At 42.1% G+C, this 22500-nt stretch overlaps 1 protein-coding gene across 1 annotated transcript in view; it reads right to left on the bottom strand.

Moving 5' to 3' along the window:
• Window positions 1-22500, bottom strand: part of Tusp (WD40 superfamily protein Tusp) — a 307588-nt gene that overhangs the window by 124097 nt on the left and 160991 nt on the right. Inside the window, exon 2 of the mRNA XM_080266644.1 lies at window positions 19833-19997. Within this exon, the coding sequence (XP_080122770.1) occupies window positions 19833-19997 (165 nt within the window). The remainder of the gene's footprint in view (window positions 1-19832; window positions 19998-22500) is intronic.

Genomic DNA, 22500 nt, shown 5'->3' with positions numbered 1-22500 from the left:
ATTATTATTATTATTATTATTATCATTATCATTATTACTATTATTATTATTATTATTATTATTATTTTATTATTATCATTATTATTATTATTATTATTTAAACAGTTCCTTCCACAACAGCTCATTCCTTCCCCATAATAAAAACATTTGGTACCGACAAGAAAAATAATTTCCATAGAGCGGTCATGGTACTGAAGGGATTAATATGGAGCCTCCCCCTCTCTCAGCTGAATATAACCGTCTAGAGTTGTCCCTCCCGTGCAGTGGCTTAACATTTGCACCGCTACCGTTATCGTCTGTAATTTCAAAACGTTTAAACTTTTCAACTTATCCCGCTCACGCCAAACAAATGTCGTTACGTTAAAAATTTGAATACGCTACTCCCTGCTAACGGATTCCATGATTTGAATGGATGAACTGAAACGCAATGCCAACGAACTACACTGGCTCGAATTTGAAATAACGGTTCTTTATTATAACGGTTTTGTTATTCGAAAAATTAAACGCTAACGAACATTCATCAGTTACAGTTTCTTTTTTGTTCTCTCTCTCTCTCTCTCTCTCTCTCTCTCTCTCTCTCTCTCTCTCTCTCTCTCTCCGCCGCACTGTTGCACCTCTTTCCGTCTACTACCACTCTTCTGTCTATTTGCATTCCTTCCCTATTACGGCGGACGCACAGCACCCGTCTAACAGCTCTCTCATGCCCTCTTTTCTATCTATCTCTCCAATACAAGTACTAATCGATAATCTCAGTCCTTTAAACATACGCTTAATCACCTTTGGATCAATCTTCCTCTGTATTTCCCCCTGCCTATGATCTCCAGCTTCTCTCTCTCTCTCTCTCTCTCTTGCTTTCTCCTACTCACTGGCTCTCTTTTCCCTTGCGTAACAAGCTCCAAAAATCGTCTTAAATCCCTCCAGACAAGACCCAATTACGGTTAACCCTCTGACTGCCAAGATTTCCCTCAGCTGAAGGAACTCACCTGGGAGCCACCTAATTAAAATCCCCAGGTGTACTGATGGCCAGAGGGGATTACACGAGGGATTTCTGAAGGCCTATGACACCAAGCAGTTCCCTCACAATAAATAAATCTATAAATAAAGTGGTTTGTAAATAAATCCACTTGTCTATCTATCTATCTATCTATTGCCAGACGCCTCAATCCCGCATGGGGTGGCCACAAACAAATCGCTTCCACGTCGCCCTGTCCCCCGCCATTTCACTGCCCTGCTTCCAACTCGCACCCCCCTCTCTCATATACCTCCACCCTCATCCCTCCATCTCATCCTCGGCCTCCCCCTCCCTCTCCCCCCTCCACCTCACTCACATACACTCTCCTCGTCAGTCTCTCACCCTCCATCCTCTCCACATGGCCAAACCACCCTACTGTTACTCGAAATAAAATACTCAGGTGCAAGGTCCTCAGCGAAAGGGTCGACTGAGGTGAACTAGGTCATTTGCAGCCTAACTACCGCTAATCACCCCCCTTGTAATGACCGCTGTTACGCACGATCATTACACAAACACTGGAGGGGCTAATGAGAGAGAGAGAGAGAGAGAGAAAGAGAGAGAGAGAGAGAGACAGACAGACAGACAGACAGACAGACAGACAGACACACACACACACACACACACACACACACACACACACACACACACACACACACACACACAGCGAGCGAGCGAGCGAGCGAGCGAGAGAGAGAGAGAGAGAGAGAGAGAAATACAAACATTGGTCCTCACAAGTTGGTCTCGTCCTAAAGGAAATTATTCACAAAATTAAGAAAGTTAAAGAAGTTCAGGAAGTTAAATGGAAAAAGAAATTACACACTGCTACACCACTCTCATGCCCGAACACCTCTCCCTTAGCGATTTATTTTTGCATGTAGGTGGTTAACATAATTTTCTACGTAATCCAACCAATGTGGTGATATTACAATGACTTAATGTAGATGAGGATGGTATGGTGTCAATAAGTGAAATAAATCGCTTAGGAAGAGACGTTAGGGAGAAGGTATATTTACTCCCCCTTCCCCTCCCAGTTCGAAAAATTTGCCCTCAGGTAAATACAATCACCTGGAGAGCAATAAATAAATAAATAAATAAATCGAACTGAAGGATTTAACAAAACATCCATTATGCTCTTACTCTCGTCAATTTTGGAGTTCCCTTTTCAAATCTCCCTTACCAGTTAATTTCCTTTGCTGGTACAGTATTAAATTTTTGTATGTTTTTCATGAATTTAGGACAGCATGAAAAAGACATGAAATAATAATAAAGAGGAATATGCTGTAAAAGATATACCGTTAATGAAATAAGAGTAATATGCAGGAAAAAAATAAGGGGTAATATGAAGGAGAAAGATAAAAATATAAAAATAAGGAGTAATACGCAGAATAAAGACACAGTAAAATCAGGGAGTAATAAGCATAATACTTATTGAAATAAGGAGTAATCAGCAATGTAAGGACACAGTAAAATCAGGGAATAATAAGCATAATTCGTTGCTAGCCATTCAACCCGGAGACGTAATTATTCTTACTACTGCTGATACCAGATGATTTTATAAACTACACTCTTTCTACTCTAACTTGGCCTAAAACTGCCATCTCTCCACCTTGAATGCTGAGTTATAACTATAGACGAACGCTAGAAAATGGTGCTAATCACGAAGAGGTGCAATGGGATGGATGCAGAGCTGCAGTATCGTCTTATTCTGCCACCAAGCTATGTGAAATTAGCTGGGAAAGGACGACAATCGGAGCCAAGTTAGTGTAAAAGGGGTATAGATGTGAAAGGATCTCCCGCTGTACTGGGATTTCATAATGGCTTCCCCCTCACTTCGAAATCTATCTTAAACTAAATAAATAAATAAATAAATAAATCCTGTGGTGGTATCAGGAATAAATAAGTCATCAGAGTGAAGGGGTTAAACTAGAGGTGGTATAAAGCCTGCTAATACCACTGTCATACCACTCTTTCATTACAGGACACGATCACATTATTTCACTGACATTAACTTTGCACTAAGACGATATTAAATTCAGTATTAGCCTACAAAGCAATAGTAATCCCCTAAATCCGGATATATCGTTTATAATTCTATCTTCCTAATACCAGTGGATTTTAATTGACTCAGCGAACACTTTTCGAAATAAATATGTTAGATAATGCCTAGATATTTACCTAGCTGAGAATAATTGTTGTGAGTCAGCATAAATAAAAAATAAAAAATAAAAACATTGAACTGAGAGCTTATGTTATGAAAAAACAAAACAAAAAAAAAAGGATTGGGTGATAGAAAGTCTGCGAAGTGAGAGAGAGAGAGAGAGAGAGAGAGAGAGAGAGAGAGAGTGGAAATTATCAGTTAAGAAAATTCTCGTGGGAAAAAAAGGCTTCTAATTTCGTCAGATAAAAGTTGAGCGCCGGGACTTTCTCACTCTCTCACTTTCTTTCAATTTGACCTGGCTTTATGTTTAGCTTTAAAACTTGCAGAGTCATTAATAGGGATCTAATGAGCTGTTTGGGAAGGGGGGGAAGGCGGTCTCTCTCTCTCCTCTCTCTCTCTCTCTCTCTCTTCCTTGTTTACCTATTATACTTCTTATTTCGTTCATTTTTTTTCTATTTTTAAAAACATTGTCTTTTTATCCGTCTAGCTTTCAGTATCCCCCCCCTCTCTCTCTCTCTCTCTCTCTCTCTCTCACTAACCCCTTCACTACGACAACACTATTCTTATCATTGTTACCGCTAGACGATTTTATTCAGCTGGGAGAGAGAGAGAGAGAGAGAGAGAGAGAGAATAAAATGAAAAGACGTCATCGCACTGAAGGGGTTGCATTTATCTATTTGTACATCCATGTATTTTTCTTCCTCTTAGCTCACCCAGTCTATCTTGAAATATGTCTCCCAGCTTTCGCCCACGCTCCTCTCTCTCTCTCTCTCTCTCTCTCTCTCTCTCTGCTTATCTATCTAGTTTCTCTATCTCTTGATTTCCTGTCCCTTGTCTCTCTCTCCCCCAGTTAAATCACCCATCATTGCCAGTTTACGTCTCTCTCTCTCTCTCTCTCTCTCTCTCTTGTCTCTCTCTCTCTCTCTCTCTCTCTCTCTCCGGGTCTATCTATCGATCTATCTGACGTCTCCCCGGCCCCACAAAAAGCATCAACTGGCAACTGCGACTTAATTGGACCATGTTGTAGGCTGTGGAAGGTGTACATACATACACACACACACACACACACACACACACACACACACACGTATACATACATGCTCGTATATATGCAAACAAACAGACATACATACACTCAAAGGACGAACATACTGTACACATATGGTACAATACATAACTGCACATGGACAGTACATACACACAGAAGTACATTTAGACAGACATACATGCACGTACACATACTTACACGTACATATGCACATGCACAAACAGGTACACATACACACATCCGTCCATATATTTACAGATATGCACATTCACACACACACAAACACACACATTGTACAAATACGTTTACAGATGTACATGCACACATATACACATACACACTTGCTTACACATACAAATACACAGCTACACATGCATATATACAGTACACACAGGGACATATACATACATACATACATACACACACACATACATACATATATACATACATACACACACACATACAAACAAACATCCATCCATCTATCCATCCATACATACATACAAACACACGTCATAAAATATAAACAGCAGCATCATTGTCGAGTGATTCAATATGACACACGAACCAAGCATTGAGCATTAGCAACACTACCAGAGGAACATCACGCCACTTCTACCAATCAGTCCAAAGCATATCGCACATACGGATGCATTTTTTTTTTTTTTTTTGGGGGGGGGTTTGGGGGGAGTCCAGGGCACATACAAACATACATAGGTGTGACCGAAAAGTTCTTATAATAGTCTAGCTAATTTTGTAGTTAGTAGTTGTTAGTGGCCAGATATTCACGCCACTGCCAGTCTCCCATCAGCATTCTTGTAGTTATATCACCTCACAGCATTATACCTCCCACCAGTGCACAGAATCAAGGGCAACTACAGTAAGGCTATAGCTCATACTCTCGGCCCTTATGGAGGGTACCCAACAACTCCTCCTTGCCGATTTATTTTTGGATAGGACTGGCTAATAACATTTTGATTGCTATTCATGCAGAGTATGATGATATTAGAATGACTTAGGTAACACGGAAGAGGACGGCAAGGTGTAATAAGCTAAATAAATCGCTTAAGAAGAGGTGTTAGGGAGCTTCCTTAACCGACGGGAATGTCTTGCAGCGTTCGGGAAGATGTATCAGTAGAACCAACGTGCAGACATGAAATTTTGCTTCAAACTTGGTAGGGCCGCAAGGAAAAATGACAACATGATTTTAATGATGCAAGGAGGTGAAATGGAAGCAAGATTACTGATTTGGGATTCTTGACCCGTTTTAAAGGGACAATGAGTGGCTGGAGGAAAAGGCAAGGAGTGGACGGCTAACAGCATCAAGAAGTAAGGCCAACAATGCTCAAATCAAGGCCAATAATCTAACCAAACAGATCGACATCTAACCATTCATAAATTGTTAAATAAATCAGTCGGTCGTTTGGGTAATTTCAAGCCAGATTTGCAAATAAAACATCGACACCAAATGTGTTACATGCAGGATGCTGGTGAGAGACGCCTTCATGCAGTGGCATCGATGTGACCGGCCGGTGGATCTGCCTGGTTATACAGATGTCCCTAATTCTCCTCCATATCCCCAAAAAGAAGGACGATGGGCTGAAGAGGAGGGCAACTTCATTCTGCAGTCTACTGGGTCACGTTTAAGATAAACCTGGGGTATCCTCACACATGGCCAAAGGGAGCATCGTCATTCCTCCCTCCAGTGACCAAAGGGAGCATCGTGTCATCCTCTCTCCACTGACCAAAGGGAGCATCGTCAATCCTCCCTCCAGTGACCAAAGGGAGCATCGTGTCATCCTCTCTCCACTGGCCAAAGGAAGCACCGTGTCATTCCTCCCTCCAGTGACCAAAGGGAGCATCGTGTCATTCCTCCCTCCACTGACCAAAGGGAGCATCGTGTCATTTCTCCCCCCAGTGACCAAAGGGAGCATCGTGTCATTCCTCCCTCCAGTGACCAAAGGAAGCACCGTGTCATTCCTCCCTCCAGTGACCAAAGGGAGCATCGTGTCATCCTCCCTCCACTGACCAAAGGAAGCACCGTGTCATTCCCCCTTCCAGTGACCAAAGGGAGCACCGTGTCATTCCTCCCTACAGTGACCAAAGGGAGCATCGTGTCATCCTCCCTCCACTGACCAAAGGGAGCACCGTGTCATTCCTCCCTCCACTGACCAAAGGGAGCATCGTGTCAATCCACCCTCCAATGACCAAAGGGAGCATCGTGTCAATCCTCCCTCCAGTGGCCAAAGGGAGCATCGTGTCATTCCTCCCTCCAGTGACCAAAGGGAGCATCGTGTCATCCTCCCTCCAGTGACCAAAGGGAGCATCGTGTCATCCTCCCTCCAATGACCAAAGGGAGCATCGTGTCAATCCTCCCTCCAATGACCAAAGGGAGCATCGTGTCAATCCACCCTCCAATGACCAAAGGGAGTATCGTGTCAATCCACCCTCCAATGACCAAAGGGAGCATCGTGTCAATCCACCCTCCAATGACCAAAGGGAGCATCGTGTCAATCCTCCCTCCAATGACCAAAGGGAGCATCGTGTCAATCCACCCTCCAATGACCAAAGGGAGTATCGTGTCAATCCACCCTCCACTGACCAAAGGGAGCATCGTGTCAATCCACCCTCCAATGACCAAAGGGAGCATCGTGTCAATCCTCCCTCCAGTGACCAAAGGGAGCATCGTGTCATTCCTCCCTCCAGTGACCAAAGGGAGCATCGTGTCATCCTCCCTCCAGTGACCAAAGGGAGCATCGTGTCATCCTCCCTCCAATGACCAAAGGGAGCATCGTGTCAATCCTCCCTCCAATGACCAAAGGGAGCATCGTGTCAATCCACCCTCCAATGACCAAAGTGAGTATCGTGTCAATCCACCCTCCAATGACCAAAGGGAGCATCGTGTCAATCCACCCTCCAATGACCAAAGGGAGCATCGTCGATCCTCCCTCTAGTGACCAAAGGGAGCATCGTGTCAATCCTCCCTCCAGTGACCAAAGGGAGCATCGTGTCAAACCTCCCTCCAGCCTGACATTAATGAGCGTCGGATCCAACGTTCTTACACAGCGACGTAAAAAAGGAACGAAAATTGGCTTTAGAAATATGACCCACAGATCAAAAGACAGACAGAGCACTCACAGGAAGCCGCCAATGTCTCCGAGACCCATAAAAAAAAAAAAAAAAAAAATCTTCGTTAAACTGTAAGCTTCGTCAACATTGGAAGCGAAGGTCATGTTGCTCTTATTTTCTGACAAGGACTCAACAGTGTGCATAAACATTTTCCCCAGATGCACTATACTCTTTTTACACTAACTTGGCCCAGAATTGTCCTTTTGAGGCTTATTTCACGTGGCTCAGTGGCATAGAGACAATAATACGACGCAACATCCTTTTCATTACACTTCTTCGTGACTAGCCCCGTGGTTTAGCATCAATCTCGTATTATAACTCAGCATTCAAGATGGAGAGATGGAAAATTAAGGCAGCTTTCAACCTGGCCCTTTTGAAGTAAGGAAGCTCCCTAACCCCTCTTCCTAAGCGATTTATTTTGCTAATCATCCGTTACTATCATCTTTCCATGTTGCTTAAATGATTCTATTATCGCCATAGTCTTCACAAGCAAGGTCCTAAATGATGTTACCCAGCCATATCCAAATGTAAATCGCTAAGGAAAAGGTGCTACGGAATATCGCCCCGTGAGATGCAAATGGGAAGTGGGCGGTGAGGTGGCTGGTTCGATCCTTACTCAGATATTTGTGTCCGAAAAAAATTAACTATAAGGCGTTCATTCTCACCTGGCAAAGATCCCAAACCCATTTCCAGCTTAGATGATGGTTTACTGTAGTCATATAGGAGGGAAAATTTGACTAGTAACCAAGGAGATTCGTTTCTACCTCATGGCCACAACTCATGATATTTAATACAACCAGGAATTAAAGTTAGTGATGAAGAGATAGAATTCGGACACACACACTCACACACACACACATACACACACACAAACACACACACTTTCACAACTATATATCACAATCAATATTAAAACTCATCTACATCAGAATCTCTCCCTCTCTCTGACACACACACACACACACACACACACACACACACACACACACACACACACACACACACACTCCCCTTAATTAAAACACAAAAGGTGGAAATATCAGAGATCGATTTCAGTGCTATTGTCAACTCTCTCTCTCTCTCTCTCTCTCTCTCTCTCTCTCTCTCTCTCTCTCACCCTACGTCACCTCTCCCCTCTCTCTATCTCAATTTTCTTTCACTATTATTCCAACACTCACTCCTTTCCTCAGTATTCATCCTCTCTCTCTCTCTCTCTCTCTCTCTCTCTCTCTCTCTCTCACTCTCCTTTTCACCACCCTTCGTTCTCTTCCTCCCTCTCTCCATCCTTTCTCTCGCCCTCCCTCTTCCATTTTATATCTCCCTTTCTTTCTTTCTTTCTCTCTCTCTCTCTCTCTCTCCTCCGATATTCTTGTCCGCCCCCTCTTTCCATCCTCTCTCTCTCTCTCTCCCTCTCTCTCTCTCTCTCTCTCTCTCTCCCTCTCTCTCTCTCTCTCTCTCTTTCTCTTATTTTTTCTCTCGCTCTCTCCCCTTTTCATTCCAGTTCTCATTTTTTCTCTCACTCTCCCTTCCTCTCTCTCTCTCTCTCTCTCTCTCTCTCATGAACCTGTACAGCTATTCCCCCCCTTCCTGTCGTTTCTCTCTCCTCCTAAAACTCGCTCTTCTATCACCCTCTCTCTCTCTCTCTCTCTCTCTCTCTCTCTCTCCTTTTAAACTCCCACACCTTCCTTCTCTCCACTTTCTCTACCTTCCTCCCACCCTCCCTCCTTCCTTTCGCCCTCCCACGCCTTCTCTCTCTCTCCACCCTTCTCTCCTTCCCTCCCACCCACTTTTCACTCCCCCATTCCTTTCATCGCTCCCCCTCTCCCCACCTCCCTTCCACCCTCCCTCTCACCCCCCTTATATCTCACCTCTCTCACTCTCTCTCTCTCTCTCCCATCTTCATCTCCCGCCCGTCTATCTGTCCACACGTCTGTCAAATTAAAGGTGGGGAGAGAGAGAGAGAGAGAGAGAGAGGGAGGGAGGAAGGGAGGGAGGGTGAGAGAGAGGGAGGGAGGGGAGGGAAGGGGAAGGGAGGGAAGAGGTAGGCAACAGTGAAGAACTGAGAGAGAGAGAGAGAGAGAGAGAGAGAGAGAGAGAGAGAAATGTGTTGCCAGAGAGGGGAGGGAGAGAGGGAGAGAAGAGGAAGATGGGAAAGGGGATGGGGAGAGGAGGAAGCGATGGGAGAGAGATAGAGGGATGGACGGGAAGCAAAGTTAAAGGGGAGGGAAGGAGGAAGGGAGGGAGGGGAGGAGGAAAGGGGGGTGAGAGGGTGGGATGTGATGGAATTGTGCAGAGAGGGAGGGAGGGAGGAAGGAAGAGAGGGAGGGGGAGAGGGAGGAGAGAGGGAGCAGGAGGGAGACAGGAAAGTGAAGGAGAGACAACAGTGCAAGGGGAAATGTGTTGGCAGAGAGAGAGAGAGAGAGAGAGACAGAGAGAGAGGAACGGAAAGGGGGAAGAAAGAAAGTAAAGGAAAATATCACAGGATGGTTGGATGAATGGATGGATTGATGGAAGGATGACAGGAATGAGGAAAGAAGAGATGGAATGGAGGGTGCTAATGAAATGTGGGAGAGAGTAGGAAAGTGTGGAAGGAATGGAACTGTAAAGGACGGGGAGGGAAGGGAAGAGAATGGACTGGAAGGGAAGGTGTGCAAAGGAAAGCAAACAGCAACAGACCTAATAGTCCTTTCCAGACTGCTTGTTACAGAGAACACTATCACTATGATATCTAATTCTACAAGTTGAAGGTACAGGTAGAAAAACAAGAAGGCTTCCCCCCACCCACCAAACCCTCCAGTCGAAGCCAGCAGGAAAAAAACTGAGAAGGACCACCATGCAACACTGAAAAGCTGACCTGGAGATTTCATAGGAAAGAGTAAAAAGTGGTAAACTATATTGTCCTACTATATCTATACTCTACAAGTGTCAATAAGCTACAGGTATCATTAATTACATAGTAATTCCATGTTATAGTTTTACCACGATCTGAAATAAAGAAAAGCAGCTTACATTATTATTCAGTCATGAAGGTGTTTAGCTGGGGATTTGAAGCAAGATACTTATCCAAGCGATTTTTTAATGTCACCACTGTACTCCAATCAACAACATCCCTGGGCAGTTTATTCCAAATGTTAAAAACCTTGTCAAAGAAAAAATGCCTGGCTTCATTAGGCTGGAAATGCTTTCCAATAATTTTATACCCATTACCTCTAGTATAGTTCGAACGATCAACTGTAGAGTACTTGGCAACATCCATATTGTCCATTCCTTTAATAATCTTGAATACTAGGATCAGATCCCCTTGTAGTCTGTGCTTTGATAGGTTAAATAACTTTAGCTCATTTAATCGCTTCTCGTATGATTTGTTCCTAAGTCTGGGTATCATTTTTGTTACTCATCGCCAGCACTCTCTCTAATTTCTCTATATCTTTCCTTTAATACAGTGACCAGAACTGCACACAGTACACTAGATGTGGACGCATTAAGGAACTGTACGGGGTAAGAATAATATTTCCAGATCTAAACTCAAAAGATCTACATATAAATCCAACTAGTTTGTTAGCTTTCTTTATAACTTCTATGCATTGTTTACTTGGCTTTAGATCATCTGCCACAATTATTCCTAGAACCTTCTCTTGGTTTACATTCATGAATTGAGAATGATTCATTGTATAACTAAATTTTTTCATTATTACTCCCAATATTTAGACCTTTCGATTTATCAATATTAAAATCCATTTGTAATTTTTCTGTCCAATTAAGCAATTTATCAAGATCCCTTTGAATCAGTATTCTTTGTTCTGGGGTATCTGCTCTATTACCAATCTTCATATCACCAGCAAAATTTGATATTTAACAAAACACACCTTCATCAATGTCGTCTATATAAATCAAGAACAATACAGAACTCAAAACTGAGCCTTGCAGTACTTCACTTATAACATTTTTCCAGTATGATTCATTACCACTGATTACAACTCTTTGTTTACGATTCGTAAGCCAGCTTTCAATCCATCTTAGTACACTGCCACCGATACCGTAGACGTGCAGTTTCTCGACAAGTCAAATATGTGGAACTTTATCAAATGCTTTTTTAAAATCAAAGAAAAATAACACAGACTGATTTAGTGCTGTCATACATGTTGATAATATCAATGAAAAAATCAAATACATAAGTAAGACATGAACGCTTGTTTCGGAATCTGTGCTGAGAGTCTGTGATGAGATATTTCTGTTCTAAATGCTTGACCAATTTATGTCTAATTATGGTTTCCAACAATTTGCAAACAATTGCTGTCAAGCTTATTGGTCAGTAACTGCTGGGTTGAGATTGGTTTCCGTTTTTGAATACTGGAGTTACATTTGCTAATTTCAACTCGTCGGTACAGTGCCACTTCTGAGAGAGATATTAAATATATGTGCTACGGGTTTCATTATATCATCTTTTCCCTCCTTTAAGACTCTTGGAAATATTCTATCTGGCCCTGGCGTTTTATTTATCTTAAGTTCATTTAATGCAAGGAGTACATCTCTCTCACTGATAATTTCTTTGAGTGTATTGCCTTCATCAATGAGTGAGGAAGATAATGTTTGGATCGAGCATGAACTTTCTACTGTAAATACAGATGTAAAGAGATTATTAAGGACTTCAGCTATCTCGGTTTCATCATATGTATGCTCACCATCTGCTGATACTAGTGGTCCTATTGTTGGTGTTAATATTTTCTTATTTCTGATATAACTGAAAAATTCTTTGGGGGTTTGATTTACTGATGCTTGCAATATGCGCCTTCAAGGTTTTTCTTGCACTGCTTTATTAACTTTTTAGCATTTCGACGTAAGTTATGGTAAATATTTATATCCTCCTCATTATTAGTGTCTTTGTATTTCTGATATGCAAGTTTCTTTGCTGAAAGACATCTTTTAATATTGTTGTTCCACCATTTTGGCTTATTACTTTTCGCTGGTCTTTTATTATTCATCGGTACACATTCCTTAACTGCTTAATTTAGGATTTCTGTGAACTCTGTCCATGCTGTGTGTATATTTGTACTTTCAATTATCGGTTCCCATTCATTGCTACATTAAGTTAGCTCTAATTTGTGAAAATCGGCTTTCTTGTAGCCTGGGATTTTCTCATAACAACAATTTTGGTCGGTGTTACAGAAACTGAGGTTGAATGTGACTATGCGATGATCACTAAGTTTTCTGACGTCGCCAGTATAAGATCAAGGAAATTTTCTCCAAGCGTGGGTTGCTCTACAAACTGATATAATGAGCTCTGAAGTATGTCAGTATACAAGTCTAACCCTGTGTGTAAAGTTATGGATCCAGTCCAGCTTGGTACTGGTAAATTAAAATCTCCAACAATTAGGCTACAGTATTCTGGGTGCAACAGACTTCCACTACTTGTTTGTATATTTTATTGTCAATTTCGCAAGACTGGGCCGGTGGAGGTTTAATTAATCCAAATGTCATCTTCCTGCGTGATTCATTTCTGAGCTGGACATAAGTTGTATCATTATTGTCAATGGATGGTTTAACGATTACAACTGGATGAAGGTTATTATTAATATACAGCAATACGCCGCCTCCCAGTCTCCCATTCCTCTCATTACTGAAAGTACTGTAACCAGGAATGTTACAGTCTGCTACAGAATCTCTTCTTTGAGTATCTTTCCAAGATCCAGTAATGGCAACAACATCATAGTCATCAACAAATACTTGGGCCTCCAAAACTGTATAAACTTATTTCTCAAACTGCGCGCATTTACGAGAAAAACGTTACCATTAGCCCGACACCGGCTAGGGTAGTCTGCGACACTGGCCAATCTCTCTCTCTCTCTCTCTCTCTCTCTCTCTCTCTCTCTCTCACATGGCCATACCCTGATTACAGTTTAACTCAGCACGACTGTTCGTCCTGAGAGCTGTCCGTTTTTTTATTTTTATTTTTTCCAGTAGGACCGCACGGCTTCATCCAGGACGCGGCCTAAACTCACAGAACCAACCACATTCAAGTACAGACCATCTCTTGCGAACAAACCCGGCTGTTGGTAAAAATAGTTCCATGCGCTGAAAGGAAGGGAAGGGAAGGGAAGGGAAGGGAAGGGGAGGGGAGGGGAGGGGAGAGGAGGGAAAGAGCCCAGGCAGGACGGAAGGAGGACAGAAATCAGAGAGGAAAAGGAGGAAGGACGAAGTGGAAAGTGAAGAGTAAGAAAACTGAATGAGAGAGAGAGAGAGAGAGAGAGAGAGAGAGAGAGAGAGAGAGAGAGAGAGAGAGAGAGAGAGAGAGAGAGAGTTGTGAAGTGTGGAAGGAGAAACTATCTATCTATCTATAGCCAGACACCATAATCCCGTAAGAGGTGGCCATTTGTCTTTGAGCTATATAGTTGTTTTACGAGGAGGGGCACTAACCCTCCGCCAACCCACTTTCTGACACGGAGGGAACACGTATGAATTGGTGATATGGTTACCATCCAGTGTTGTAAAAGGTTTCCTGGCTTACAGGAAACCATTTGGTTTGTCACTCAACGTAAAGCCACCTAAAAGGGAGAGAAGAGAAATAAAGAGATAGGAAGGAAAGGGAGAAGTAGGGAGAGAGATGGGCAGATGCAAAGACAGAATGATAAAGGTGAGGAAGAAGTAGATAGCACTACATGAAGTGAGTGGATGATGGTCGACACTACTTACCATAAGAAGGTAAAAGGCTGAAGGTCGAAGGGAGGTGTGGTGGGAGAAATAGGAGAGAGAGAGAGAGAGAGGAGGCATAAACCTGTAAAGGAAAAAGGAGAAACGAGTAAAGAAGGGAGGGCAGAGAAGCAAAATCGAAGGAAGGAACAGAAGAAAGGGAGAGAGGGAGAAAGAGAGAGAGAAAGAAGGGGGAAGACGGAAGAAAGGGGGAGGGAAAGGGGGAAGAAAGGGAGAGAAAATGGGCAAGAGAAAGGGAGAGAAAGATGGGTGTGTAGGAAGGGAGAAAAAGGGAGAGAAAACAACGTGGGAGGGAGGAAGTGAAGGGTGGGAGGGAAAGAAAGAAAGGAGGGGGAAGGGGAGAGAATGGGGGAGGGGAGAACGGGAGGGAAACATGGGAGCGAGGAGGGGAAAAAAGAAAGTGAAGGAAAGGATGAATGGAAGTAAGAGAGAAAAAAGAAAAAGATGGAGAGGTATGAACGAAAGAATGAATAAAGGAAGGAAGGAAGGAAGGAAGAAGGAAGGAAAGGAGGAGGAAGGAAGAAAGGAAGAAGGAAGGAAAGGAGGAGGAAGGAAGAAAGGAAGAAGGAAGGAAAGGAGGAGGAAGGAAGAAAGGAAGAAGGAAGGAAAGGAGGAGGAAGGAAGAAAGGAAGAAGGAAGGAAAGGAGGAAGAAGCAAGAAAGGAAGAAGGAAGGAAAGGAGGAAGAAGCAAGAAAGGAAGAAGGAAGGAAAGGAGGAGGAAGCAAGAAAGGAAGAAGGAAGGAAAGGAGGAGGAAGCAAGAAAGGAAGAAGGAAGGAAAGGAGGAGGAAGGAAGAACGGAAGGACAGTGAGAGAAGGAAAGTGAGAGCATGAGGAAAATAAAGAAACGGACATCAAACATACAGTGTACCAAAACATTAACATCTGACCTGAAGAACGTGATTTATTTTTCATTCTTGCTCTCTCCACACAATTTATTTATTTGTTTATTTATTTATTTATTTAGAAGAGCCTCGTACTTTATGAAGGCTGTATCTAACCCCGTCAGTTCGGAAAGTGTACTCTGAGCTGAATAAAATCGTCTGGAGATAATAAGAATAATAATAAAAAAAAAAAAGACCCCATCACAGTAGTGGTAGTAGTAGTAGCAGTAGTAGTAGTAGTGGTAGTAGTACTATTAGGAGTAGTAGTAGTACTATTAGGAGTAGTAGTAGTTGTAGTAGTAGTAGTAGTAGTAGTAGCAGTAGTAGTTGTTGTTGTTGTTGTTTTTGTTATTGTTGTTGCCACAGCAGTAGTATTAGTATTAGTAGTAGTAGCAGTAGTTGGAGGGAGAGAGAGAGAGAGAGAGAGAGAGAGAGAGAGAGAGGGGGGGGGGTCACTCATCAATTTCCAATGACACTCCCAGCCTCACTCCATTTCACATCTGACCCGCCTCCTACCTGCATACGAGAGAGAGAGAGAGAGAGAGAGAGAGAGAGAGAGAGAGAGAGAGAGAGAGAGAGAGAGAGAGAGAGAGAGAGAGAGAGTTTACCCTTTAACGCAGACCACACAGACTTGGCGGTCCTTCTTATATTCTTTTTATTTTAACTTGACCTAAAATTGTCATCTTTCCAGCTTGAATACCGAGTCGTGGTATCAAATTAACCCTTGAATTATGATGCTAGTCACGAAGAAGTGCTATGTAAAGGATGTAGAGACGTATTATTATCTCATTCTGCCAGTGAAAGACATGAAATAAGCTGGAAAATGACGAAACAATAACGAAAATCAAGATCAAGTTAAGATCAAAACAGTAAACGTGATCTGGCTTTTCACCCTTCAACTCCAGGATATTTTTATTTTTTGCCCTCTTCAGACGATTTTCTTCAGCCTAGGAGAGCCCCGTCGTAGTGAAGGGGTTACTGAAGGCTGGCTCTAACACTGTACGGTCTAACAGTGCCTCCTTAGCAAAATAAAACCGTCTAGTGAAGGCAAAAGAAAAAATAATAATAATAATAATAATAAAATAGATGTGCAGCTTCTTCCTGTGCATTCCGAAGAAACATGGAAACTACGTACTCAACCCCGTTAATGTATGCCGATTTTGTTGAAACCCGTGTGCTCAGTTTCCCCTGTTTCTGACCGCTTCTCTTTTGGGGAGGGAGGTTAACCCCCCAAGGATCATTGGGGGGGGGGGAGTCACGCTCCCTAAATGCCGCAATACGGACGCGAGTTCATTATACAATAGGCACTAAGTTATCAAAGCTATATCTGCCCTCCTTTCACTGTTTCTAAGAGTTTTTATTTGGTGAGGGACCGACCCCCCTAAAAATCATGGATGGAGAACTTTATATACTGGCAAACCTTTCCAGTAACCAGACGAATTCAGTTGGGAAATTTCTATCAAATCCATTAAATAGCGTAGGAGTTAAAGCACACACACACACACACACACACACACACACACACACACACACACACACACACACACACACACACACACACACACGATGAATGTCGCGCAACTGTACTGGGCTCGTTGCTGAAAATAATACCATCCTGCTTCGTAGGATTGATAACAGTACCAAACAACAACAACTACAAAAACAAAAACAACAACAACAACAATAATAATAATAATAATAATAATAATAATAATAATAATAATAATAACAATAATAATAATAAAAACAGTAATAATAATAAAAATAATAACAATCCCTCGAAGTGTCGCAACTGCCATAGCCCATTATTATTCAGGGCGGCTACACGTGAACTCCAAAGCGGAAATTAGCGTACCGTCCTTCGCCTACCACCCACAGTCGCACAGGAAGCAGGTCCAAACTCGGGCTTCCACCACTCCAATTAACTGTGAAAAACTACCAACACCGCTGCTATGGAGGACGTGGGGTACAAAACAAATATCACGTTACTTAAAGCGTGTATATAACGAGACAGATAGATAGATAGATAGACAGACTGATTGACTGACTGAGAGATAGACAGGCAGACCGATAGATACAAATATAGATTAACTTGTTGAAAGACTGATAAACAGAGACATAGTTATATATACAGAGAGAGAGAGAGAGAGAGAGAGAGAGAGACCCTGACATCAGTGTCGTAGGATGAACAGACAGACAGCCTTTGAAATATTGAAGGCTTTTGTTTCAGTAACGACAGATGAAAAAGAGAGAAAAGTGAGAAAAAAAAAAGAGAGAAATGAAAGAGATAAGAAAGAAATGAAAGAAAAGAGATTGTAGTGGGCGAAACACAAAAAGTAAACGAAAAGACACAAACGGAAAGAGAGAGAGAGAGAGAGAGAGAGAGAGAGAGAGAGAGAGAGAGGGGGGGGGGCCACCTGTCAGCAGCCAATTAACAGGTACGCTGACCATTCCAGTTACGTCCTTGTGTGTGTGTGTGTGTGTGTGTGTGTGTGTGTGTGTGTGTGTGTGTGTGTGTGTGTGTGTGTGTGTGTGTGTGTGTGTGTGTGTAAAGTATAGCAGTGTGTGAAGTGGGAGCTTGTGGTATGACAGTGTGTGGTATGGCAATGTGTGGTGTGGTAGTAGTGGCAGTGTGGGGTGTAGCAGTGTGTGGTGTAGCAATGTGTGGTAAGGTAACGTGTACTATGGTAGTGAGTTGTGGGGCGTGTGATATGTTACTGTGTTTGGTGCGGCAGTGTGTGGTGTGGCATTGTGAGGTGCGATAGTGAGTGGTATGGAAATGTGAGGTGTGGAAGTGTGTGGAATTGTGTAGAGTGGCAATGTGAGGTGTGGCAGTGAAGGATAACTTGTGTGGAACTGTATTGCAGTGTGTGACGTGGAATTGTGAGGTTTGAAAGTGTTAAGTGTGACAGTGTGAAGTGCGACTGTGTGAGGCGTGATGGTGTGCGTTTTGGTAGTGTAAGGTGTTGCAAACTGATGTGTGGTGGGTGGCGGTATACGGTGCGAAAAGGTGAGGTGTGGTAGTGTAAGCTGTGGAAGTGTAATGTATGGCAATGTATGGTGTGGCAGAGTGTGGTGTGGTAGTGTGAGGTGTGGTGGTGTGTGGTACGGGAGTGAGTGGTGTGGCTGTGGAAAGTATGACAGTGTGTGGTGTGGTAGTGTGAGGTGTAGTAGTGTGTGGTGTGGCGGTGTATGGTTAAACAATGTGTGGTGTGGTAGTGTGAGGTGTGGTAGTGTGTGGTATAGTAGTGAGTGGTGTGGTATAGTGTGTGGTATAGTACTGAGCGGTGTGACAGTGGAAGGTGTGGAAGTGTAAGGTATGGCAGTGTGTGATGTAGCAGTGAAATGTTTGGTAATGTTAGGCATAACAGTGTGAAAAGCTTGAGAGTCTACAGCGAGTTTACAAGAGATAAGTCATATTATCCACTACAAGCCACAAGCTCTCCTAACATCCAGTATAAAGATGCCAAATTAATATCACTGCAAATCGACTTTCTTTTTCTTTTTTACTATTGGTGCAAACAGTAGGATTAACGTACACTCCATCAAAAGCGTATCGGTACACACACAGCGCGAAAAAGCAGAGTACCACAGACGACAAGGGTTCAAAAATCCGACCTAATTCTACCCAGTATTAAGAGAGATGGTTCCAGGACAACGTATTAACCGCCTGTTTAATATCTCCTACTCATTCCTGTTTACCATACACGCATTCAGATCAGTAGGCATTTATCACCTGTCAGTCGCGAGCAATATGGATCACCTGGGATAGCACCGGACGCCTGTGAGTTACTGTTTTGATCGACTGTACAGAAAATCGAAGTTCAAGCTGATACTCTGTTATAAGTCTTAAGTCCTCTCAGATTTCCCTTCTCTGCCTTGCTCCACGCTGACCTCAGTATTGGCTAAACGACCGTAAAATGCGTTAAACTGCCTCCTGGCGTTGCCTGGACGCCGTTAGTTGGGCCTTAAACCATGCACTGGCTACCTAAGGAACCCACCCCGCCATCAGGTGAGGAGGGGACGGTAACCAGATAACCTACACTCCTTTCACTTTAATCTGACCTAACATTGGCATCTCTCTCTCTGTCCTGTATGCTGGGTTGTAGCGGTAAATTGATAAATGTTTATAATGCTAGTCACGAAGAAGTGCACTGGGAAAAATCTAGATGGTATAGTATTAATCTCTTGAAACTAGTGACGTATTTTCAAGGCGATTTTTTTGCTTATTCAAGACGATTATATTCAGATGAAGGAAAGGACTCTCTTACTGAGGGGGTTGAGGAGGGCTACAGGTATATTTGAAATCTAATCCCTCCAGCAAGAAACCTCTCTCCTAAGCTGAATAAAATCGTCTGAAAGTAACAAGAGGAAAGTAAGAAAGGCCAAGAAAAACGTAAGGAAGACCAAGAAAAATGTAAAAAGACCAAGACGAAAATAAAAAAAAAGACCAAGAAAAACGTAAAAAAAAAAAAAGAAAAGAAAGATCAAGAAAAACGAAAATAAGAGCAAGAAAAAATAAGAAAGATAAAAAAAAAGCAAGAAAATCGTCTCCGTGCTGACGTGGTTAATGCTGACTCAGGTAGGTATAGAATTCTGCTTTTCAATATGACGGTAAAGAAGCAGCCTCTCTTGCATGTATGTATTGAAACTGCCGCTCATCTTACACACACACACACACACACACACACACACTTACGCCATCATCATCATCATCATTATCATCATCATCACAAATTTTGCCTGTATAAAAACCCAAGCCTCCCTCCCTCCTTCCCTCCCACCTCCCCCTCCACACTCCCACATCTCCCTCTCCCTCTACACACACACACACACACACACACACACACACACACACACACACACACACACGCACATCTTCCTCTGCCTCTCACCTCGGATCTGTGTCCCCTAAGGTTGTAGTTGGTCCTTGGGGGTAGGTCTGAGGGCTTCCTGGAGTGTGAGGTGGTGTAGGTGACGCCCACGATACCACGAGCATTGCCAGTCGCCAGCCACCCCTCCTGGTAGTAATGTACGCGGTTCAGCTTCCAGCCCTCGTCCTGCAGGGAAAGAACAGCGATAAGAACATGAATAAGAACAGGAATGGCAAAAATATAAACGCCTCTGGATTCTATCTCGTACAATACGTGAATGGGAAGAGGAAAAGGATGTTGATTTGGTGGTGGTGGTGGTGGTGGTGATAAATTACTATATAAATAAATAAATAAATAAACAAGGCTCCTGTCCCAGCCCTCGTCCTGACATACAGATATTGATGACAACATAAACACCACCACCACCGCCACAACTACCAACAGCAACAACAACAATCAATAATAATAATAATAATAATAATAATAATAATGAAGATGATGATGATAATTAATAATAATAATAATAATAATAATATCACTAACAACAACGATAATAATAACAACAGCAATAACAAGAACACTCACCTTTTAACCCTCCCCTTGATAACAAAACAACAACAACAATAATAATAATAATAATAATAAAAGTAACAACAACAATAACAATAACACTCACATAACCCTCCCCATGATTGTAGGCATAATGACACAATACTATATGTAACTATCTAGCTACAGGTAACAATACGTAAAACAGGTAGTTATGTCTGAGTTCTCCAGGAAGAGACAACTACACGTCCCCTTACCCAAGCCTATCAAGAATGCCAAACACCTCTTATCATGTGCCGGAAACGTGACAGGCACACACACGCACAAACGTACACACACGTACGCCCACACACTTTAGCCGGAAGCAAAGAGGGAGATATAAGTCCGATATCACATGTTGGAAAGTCAGTGAGACAGAGTAGGTCAGGAGAGAGCAAGAGTTAGAGGAGAGAGCGACAGGGGGTAGGAGAGTGAGAGTGATGTAGGAGGACCGCAGCTACCATAAACTGTTACTAACCATAGGCTACACGGGTCACGCCAAGCTCTTAACTTTTATTCATATAACTGTCTCACAATAAATCCCATCGAGCCAAATCTGCCTATTTTATCATCCCACTTAAAATAAGAAGAGGATAACGGAACAGAGAAGGCCTACACTGACATCTCCTACAACGCCTCACCATTACTCTCTCCTATCGACGATTCAAGCAAATAACCTTCTCTATAAAATTACACCCCTCGGCTACGTTTCCGTACATAATAATAATAATAATAATAATAATAATGTGGCTATATATCCAAGGCCTGCCACACTAATCGCTCTTTATGGTGAGGAAGGTTAGGCCTGTGACGTAAAGTGGAAAATCCTCTTACCGCACGAATAATTCTGACACAAAGACGAAACATTATGATATATCGAGGCACCCTGGGATTAGAAGTGGGACTCGAAATCAGACAAAAGCTCACAATCTGGGTGCTTTTTTTTTTTTTTTTTTTTTTTTTTTTGAGGCTCAAGGTTAATAGATTGATGTGTCCTTCAAAATGAGCAAATTTTCGCATCCATCGAACCCCAGGTAAGCGATACTTTTTTGGTTGATTGTACACGTGTCTTACTCTGGTACCTGCCTGTCCTTGTTTGTGGATACCAATAGCTTCATGTATCAGAGGGAAATGGTGTTGGGATGATGTACGAGAGACTGACGGATAACAATAATCACTCTATCTGATGACGACGACGACGACGATGACGATGATGATATTAATAATAATAATAATAATAATAATAATAATAATAAATTATTATTATTATTATTATTATTATTATTATCATTATTATTATTATTATTATTATTATATATACTCTTGATGCTAATGAGATGCTCTTGTTAACAAATAGTAGTAGTGTTTCTATTACAGTTAATATTATTAAGGAGAGGGTGATGAACTCGTTAAAGAAACTATCTGTTGTTCTAAAGGAGCTCCTTCGATCCCATGTTCGGGCAAGAAACAGTTTGATGATATTGACTTTCACTAAAACAGTTAACTGATCTTCCACAGGGCCCACCGACATATCATAAAAACAGCTTCATCAGAACCATCACACTTGCACTGAATAAATACAGTCCTACGCTGTACTCAGTAGGAATGGCTGGTATAAGTGTTGATGTGATGACATGTGAAGGTGTGTGCCACGAAGGAGAGCTGCTGGGCCTCAGGGAAGAACTGTCCAGAGTTAGGCACTATATATATATATATATATATATATATATATATATATATATATATATATATATATATATATATATATATATATATATATATATATATATATATATATATATATATAAAGTAAATAAATATCAGCGGTAGAAACATAAAACGAAAATTCTCACTGCAGACCACTTGAGTATATAATAATGCTCGATAGATAAAAACATACTATAGCTACAATTATCAACACATTTATTATCATCCCCATCTACGTCCCAAATACTGTCATTATCATTACAAACTCACCTGAAGTATCCTAATAGTTTTTTTCACATTTACATTTACAGTAATTGTATGGTCTGATGAGTCCAGGTTTTACAAGCATTAAGAAGAGAGATTATGATAAAATACGTGTGTGTGTGTGTGTGTG

Source organism: Coenobita brevimanus, chromosome 21 (assembly GCF_032717465.1).
Source record: "Coenobita brevimanus isolate Jiangsu-jjx chromosome 21, ASM3271746v2, whole genome shotgun sequence".
Lineage (NCBI taxonomy): Eukaryota > Metazoa > Arthropoda > Malacostraca > Decapoda > Coenobitidae > Coenobita > Coenobita brevimanus.
Note: the sequence above shows the minus strand (reverse complement) of the source record. Positions and strands in the feature narration are given on the sequence as shown.